Genomic DNA, 6403 nt, shown 5'->3' on the forward strand with positions numbered 1-6403 from the left:
AAGGAAGGAAGGAGGGAAGGGGAGTCTTGGGGAAGTGAGTGATTGTAGGTGAGGCAAGGTGGACCAAAAGGTGTGATCTGTCACAGGAGAGGACGACAGGCATTGTTACAGGACAAAAGGGTCTTCTGCAAGAGCAGAGAAGCCACCAAGCGATGGCTTGCACTGACTACACTTGTGGCAATTTGAGCACTAAAAGGGGCTATGGTGGTACCAGTTAAAATGCCCAGTAATAATGCTCAGCGTGGGAGAAGGACACAAAGGAAGAAAGGTAAAAAGCTTGTTTTTTCCCAGCAGAATGTCAGCTACTAAATACAGAGAATTGGAAACTCCATGCCTTGTGACAGCTCCAAGCAGTAATGAATGCTCCAACGGGGGACAACAGAGGTGCCCAAGGAACTTGGTGGGCCCTGAATGTCCACATGGTCTCAGGTACTGCCTCTCCGATTGTCCCCTAATCTCCACAATGCGGAGAGCCATAGTCACTTCCTTAACTTCTGTCTCAGTCACTGTTCTCGTTGCTGGGATAAATACCCAATACCCAAAATGAAGGAAGGAAAGCTTTATTTAGCTCACAGTTAGTGGAGGTTTCAGTCCATACTCTGCCAGCTCCAAGGCAGAGAGGCACATGGCAGAGGGCAACCTTTCATGGCTGTGGCAAGGAACAAGAGAGCAAAGGGAAAAGTGGTGGTGACAATGGCTACAGCGAGCAAGTCCGTCTCCCTTAAGCTGCATTCAGGCTATCCACCCCAGGCTGGGTGTAGCACTCACACCCATAATCCCAACAGCACTCACACCCATAATCCCAGCAGCACTCATACCCATAATCTCAGTGGATCATGAGTTAACCACAAATTCTAGAAGTCCACCCCATGACTGCATGAGGCTTTAGGGGGACAGCTAGAGACAAAACATAACAGCTGCACCATCAAACTGTCACCAGAGGTGAGATGGCTTGATACCATTTGCTGTCACAGTACAAGATGTACTGTGTCACCTTGTGTCACCTCTGTGGCAGCCTTGACAAAAAACCTCAGCAAATCCATTCAAGAGGAGATACAAATCCAGGAAACAGGACATTCAATAAGACAACTGGTATTCAGAAGCCACGATGCCCCCGGGAGACAAGCAAAGCAAAGTGACTAACGATCAAATGCGAAGCTTCTTCATGGATTAGACAAAGAGAGAAATAAAAGGTGAATTTTGAAGACACCTGAGAATCCAAGACACGTGTTGTGCGTTGTGTGTCACCGATTCTGCACTAGCCTTCCTGCAGGGCAGAGCTCCGACATTGTGTTTATGGGGCAGGCACAAGGACTGTGTGTTTAGGAGTGAGACATCATGATAACCACACTGAATTCCAAGTGGATCAGCCCCCAAATGTTACATTCACAGAAATAAACCAAGGGAGGAGGATGCCACAGATCAGGTGCGGGGCAGATGTTGGCTGATTGTACAGTTCTTTCAGCTTTTTGGTGCATCTGAAGATTTTTCAAGTAGGACCAGGGTAAAAGAACAGACAGCAGGCTGCCTGGGCAGGGTGGTCTTCCTGGGTTCAGACTGGAGAAGTCGCAGCCATGGGATATAAACCACCAGGGACCCTCTCCTGTCCCTTGCCCACTCTGAGACCCCCAAGCAGCCCTGAATCCAACCTGGTGACAATGACAGGTGATGGAAATTTTGTTTTATCAAGTGGGCCAAGTTACCTACCGATCAGATTGGCCACTGTTGGGGGTTGGTAAGTGAAGATCGCTAGCTATGTTTTCATCGGGACCTACTTTTCTTAGCCCTAATCAGGCCAGGGCCCACTCTCCTGGTATCTTGCCCAGGTGTCTGCCCGTGAGGACTTTCCACAGCATCGCCAAGGTAAGCAGGCATCAGATCTCCTCGCTGTGCAGACACAAGGCCTCTGGCTGATGGCTTGCAACCCCTGCCTGCCCTGCCACTGTCAGGTGGCTGTAGCCCTCCCAACTTGTTTCTCTTTGGCAGTTCAGGGATTAAACCCAGGGCCTTTGCACTGAGTGGCATCCTCAGGGCTCCCCACCCCCACACTTGGAGATCTGTTCTTGCTGCATCACTCAGATGCCCAAGCTGGCCTCAGCCTCCCAGTGTTGGCATTCTCTCCCTTTAGACAGGTGACAGCTCTTGTAACCTACCCATTGGGGAAAATGAGGTTCAGCTTGAAAGGGGAAGAATAGAACACTCCTGAGCTAAGTCCTGGGTGACATTAAGCACACACGATATTGCTCCAAGACTGAACCAGACTTGCTGGCTCTTGGCTGCTCCAGGGGGTCTGGCATCTCCCTGACTCAGCCTATTTCACCCAGTGCACTTTGCGCAACGTGAACCGTGCCTCTGCGCCCACTGAGCTCCCCGCTTCTCTCTTCCCCAGCCTACTGCCTGCCCTCCTCCTGCACTTCTTCCTGTTCTTTTCCGTGATGCTTTGCTTTTGAGGTGTTTCCTCCTGAAGAAGCTCCGGGGCTGCCGTGCAGGGTTACGGGATCTGTCTCTTCCAGTCCCACACCTCAAGGCAACCCAGAGCACAGCTTCTGCATCGGTCCTCACCTTGGTGCCCTGCAGGCACCAGGAGTGGGTCTGGGCCCCACAGAGTCCACAGCACAGCCGCCCAAGCCCACCAGTGCTCCTCCACACCTCAGTCATGAGACTGTGCGGTGCACCCTGGCTCAGCATCGGCAGCAGCTGAGATGTCTCAGCAGAGTGCAGCCTCCTTCCGAAGCACAGGTCCCTCTGCTTCCCGGAGCGCTCTGCACCTGCCCAGCCATGCCTCCCTAGGTGAGGTTCTGCTTCTGCCACCCTGGCCTCTGGCTGCAGTGCTGGGCCACTATGTGAGCTTCCCTCTGCCATCCCAGGTGTGGAGCAAGGGCTTCCCACACCACAACCCTGCTTCCTCTTGCTGGGTACTCTTGCACCCTAAGACCCCCAGAGCCCTGCCACCAGTCTGGTGAGCCTTCGACCAGCAGCTGTGACCCAGCTGCGTCCCTGTGGCACAGGCAGTGCCAGAGGCCTCTTGCTCAGCCCTTACTCCACACACACAAGAGTACCTACTACTGGGCAGACCCTGGCACAACCCTAAGGGGCCACAGCTGAAAGAGGACCCTTCCTCCGAAGAACTTATGAATTAGGGAGAAAAGCATGGGAACGGGCAATTATTGTCACAAATGTCAACTCCAAAATGAGCTATAAAGAACATCGAAGATAGTGAGGGAAAAGAGAAGGACAGCAGGAGGCTGCACCCAACTCCACAGCAGACAGGAGGAAGAGCGCAGGTGAGGTTGTCTGGGCAGAGACTTCCAGGGTTAGGAAACAGCAAGAAGAAAGGTCCTGTAGTAGGCAGGACGGCACGGAGAACCATTCCAGCCCCCTAAGAGAGGCTGGGCGAAGCACAGAAGCAGGACAGTTTGGAGAGGAGGGCACATGACACCCTCCCTGTCTGCAGCAGCAGCCACCTTACCTCAGTGACAAGCTCCTCTTCTTCCTCTGCACAAACGGGTCTAAACAGAGGAAAAGAGTGTTAGGAGGAGCAGTGTTCAGTGCCGCAGTGAGATCTAGAACTGGTCTGGGCAGCGTCCTGCCCCCACCACTTTTCTACTAAGTTCCTGGGTCCCCTTAGCTGAGCACACAGGTAGGACAGTGGTCTCTGGGTCCCACCCAACCCCTCTTATTTCCCACTGGCTAGGAGCGCGAGCTGCCAGGCTGGTGTGCTACAAGCAGCTGCTTCCTCTTTGCCGCCACTGGTAGCAGTCTGTTATGGCTTGTGTCTAGTTGTTCTCCCCAAGCCACATGCAGTCATTGGGGCTGGCTTCCAGAGTTTGTGATTAATTCATGATCCAGTGGTGGGATTAGGAGTGTGCGTGCTGCACCTGCCCTGGGCAGAGAGCCTGAATACAACATAAGGAAGGGAGAGAGGCTTGCTAGCTGTTGTGGCCACCACTCCTTCCTTTTGCTCTTTGCAGTTTTCCATCACCATGAACTGCTGCCCTCTGCCACATGCCACCCTGTCTTGGAGTCAGCCGACTATGGTCTGAAACCTCCACTAACCATGATTTAAATAAACCTTCCCTTCCTTCATTTGGGGTGTTGGGTATTTTGTCCCAGCAATGAGAGAAAAGTAACCACAACAGGGTCCAAAGGAAAGTGAAGCCAGCTGCCGGTGGCCCAAAGAGCTCCTTATGTCACAGTGCTGCCCTAGATGACTTTTCCTGCTGTATGTGAACTTTCCAGGGTATGAGCTCTTTGCATCCTTGGGAAACTATCATCAGGGTCTGCTTATTTGGAGCTGCTCAGAGCCTCGGATTAGTAGCACTGAAGGACACTGCATAGGTCATATCTGACTGTTCCCCCCAAGGCCGCCGTAGGCCCAGAAGCAACAGGATCCAGTGACTGTGGACTGAAACCTCCACTGCTGTGAGCCTGAATACCCCCTACTTCCCTGTGAGTTATTGTCAGGGTTTTGTTGCAGTGACAGGAACCTGACCACCACTCTCTGTCTCAGCCACACAGAGCAGGACTGAGCACCTGGTCCCTCACCAGGGATGCCTGGGGCTATGTTCTTCAGGTCAGCGGAGTCCTCATCTGACAGGTGCTTCCGGACCATGCAGATCTTCAGCGCCAGGAAGCCTACGGAGATGGCAACACCCAGTGCGGTCCCGATGAGGGCATATTTGAAATCTGTGGCCAGGGAGGCATGGCAAACAAGATTTGGTGTCTGCTCTGTTCCACTCCTGGATGCCTCAGTGTGGCACTCCTGGGCCTGGCGTCCCATGCCTCAGCTGGGAGGCCAGGCCCAGAGCACATTGCCCCACTTTCCTGCTTCCTGGAGCCAGAGCAGGCTGGCAGCCACTTACCGATCTCAGATGCCATAGATTTGCCAGTGGCTAATATTCAAGATCCTTCAATACCTACAAAGAAAGAGAACTCAGCCAGCGGAGTACTCACAGCTGCCTGGAAGAGATGCAGTGTTCATTGGGGCAGAAGCCAGAGATGGGGCCACCCTTCCATCAGCCTCCCCTCAGGACCTCCACTGGCCTGATGGCTGCAAAGTCCAGTGCCTTTGTGGGACCTCAGAGCCCCACCACACCTGTCCTTTCACAGTGTCCAGATCCCCCTGCTCTGCAGTTTGCACACCCTGCTGCTGGCCACTCCCTTTGCCTGTTCTCATCTGACTTTGGCTCTGGCTGGGAGTGGGGGCTTGGGGAGTGTCCATATCTGGGTTAGGCACCCTTGCAGGGGACTCCAGAGCCACTGGGCCTATCAGATTTAAATAACTTCTTAGAGAATACTGTTATGTTAACCTACTTTAGTACTAGTAATTGGTGATCTCTTCCCTTAGGGCCTGGCTGCCCACACTCCAAGGGGCTAGCCAACCTCACCCATATTGTTTAACATGTACATAACACTGCTGCCCTGGTTACCTCGGGAACATCCATCTCCTTGTTGGTTTCCTCACCAGGCTATATGGCACAGGATCGGCCTGACACAAGGAGCAGCCTGACACACAGCAAGTCTCAGCAGACATCTGCTGCAGGCAGCAGGGAAGGAAATGACAGCATCCTGCTTGGTACTGTATGCTTCCAAACCTTAACATGGTAGACAGGAGGCACAGGCAGTGCCTGGGTCCAGACAGACTCATGGGGCGCGGGACTCTGAGAGGAAGGTGGCCCCAGCCATGCACTTCGTTGTCACAGATGCAGGTAGACATCTGTGCACCTCACCGAGCAGCAGCTCTGTGAGCGGCACCAACGTGAAGGAGCTTTGCTGAAAGCTGACCAAGGACTAGAGCACTGCATGGTGTGCCCAGAGCCATGGGAGGAAAAAAACTGGCTCAGCTGACCGGAGGGAGGCTAAGGTACAATTCTGTCCCTTTCTATACACAGAGCTCCTCCAACGTCCCAGAGCAGGCCTGGAACCTCAGTTGGAATCAAACTCTGCACACCCTGTACACACACTGCTATGGAAAAGTTTAGTTTATAAAGTACATGCAGTGAAGAGATCACCAATTACTAGTAGTAAAGTAGGCTAACAGAACAGTATCCTCTAAGAAGTCATTTAAAAATCAAGAACTATTTACTGCTGGAATTTTCTTATTAGTATTTTCAGATCATATTTGACCACAGGTGACTTAATCCTCAGAGATCAAAACCTCACATGTGGGAACTATAAACCCAACACCACCAAAGCAGATGGGTGGATGGGCTTCAGCTGGGGCAGCAGACAGGGAGAATCCAGCCTGGGGCCTTTGGTGGGAAGGAGATGACCCTGGTGTCAAGAGGGCACCTGCAGCCAGTGGTGGTGGCACATGTCCTAAATCCCAGCACTCTGGGAGGCTGAGGCAAGATTCTGATTTCAAGCAAGACACTGTCTTCAAATAAAAAAAAAGAAAGAAGAA

The 6403-nt window shown here is 52.6% G+C and overlaps 1 protein-coding gene across 1 annotated transcript in view; it reads right to left on the reverse strand.

Moving 5' to 3' along the window:
• CUNH10orf128 (chromosome unknown C10orf128 homolog) overlaps window positions 1-5391 on the reverse strand; it is an 8715-nt gene extending 3324 nt beyond the window's left edge. Inside the window, 4 exon segments of the mRNA XM_023707261.1 lie at window positions 3470-3509; window positions 4546-4686; window positions 4863-4916; window positions 5388-5391. Coding sequence (XP_023563029.1) covers window positions 3470-3509; window positions 4546-4686; window positions 4863-4916; window positions 5388-5391 — 239 coding nt within the window.
• Between the last annotated feature and the right edge of the window lie 1012 nt (window positions 5392-6403).

This window comes from Octodon degus, unplaced genomic scaffold (genome assembly GCF_000260255.1).
Source record: "Octodon degus isolate 3935 unplaced genomic scaffold, OctDeg1.0 scaffold00285, whole genome shotgun sequence".
Classification (NCBI taxonomy): domain Eukaryota; kingdom Metazoa; phylum Chordata; class Mammalia; order Rodentia; family Octodontidae; genus Octodon; species Octodon degus.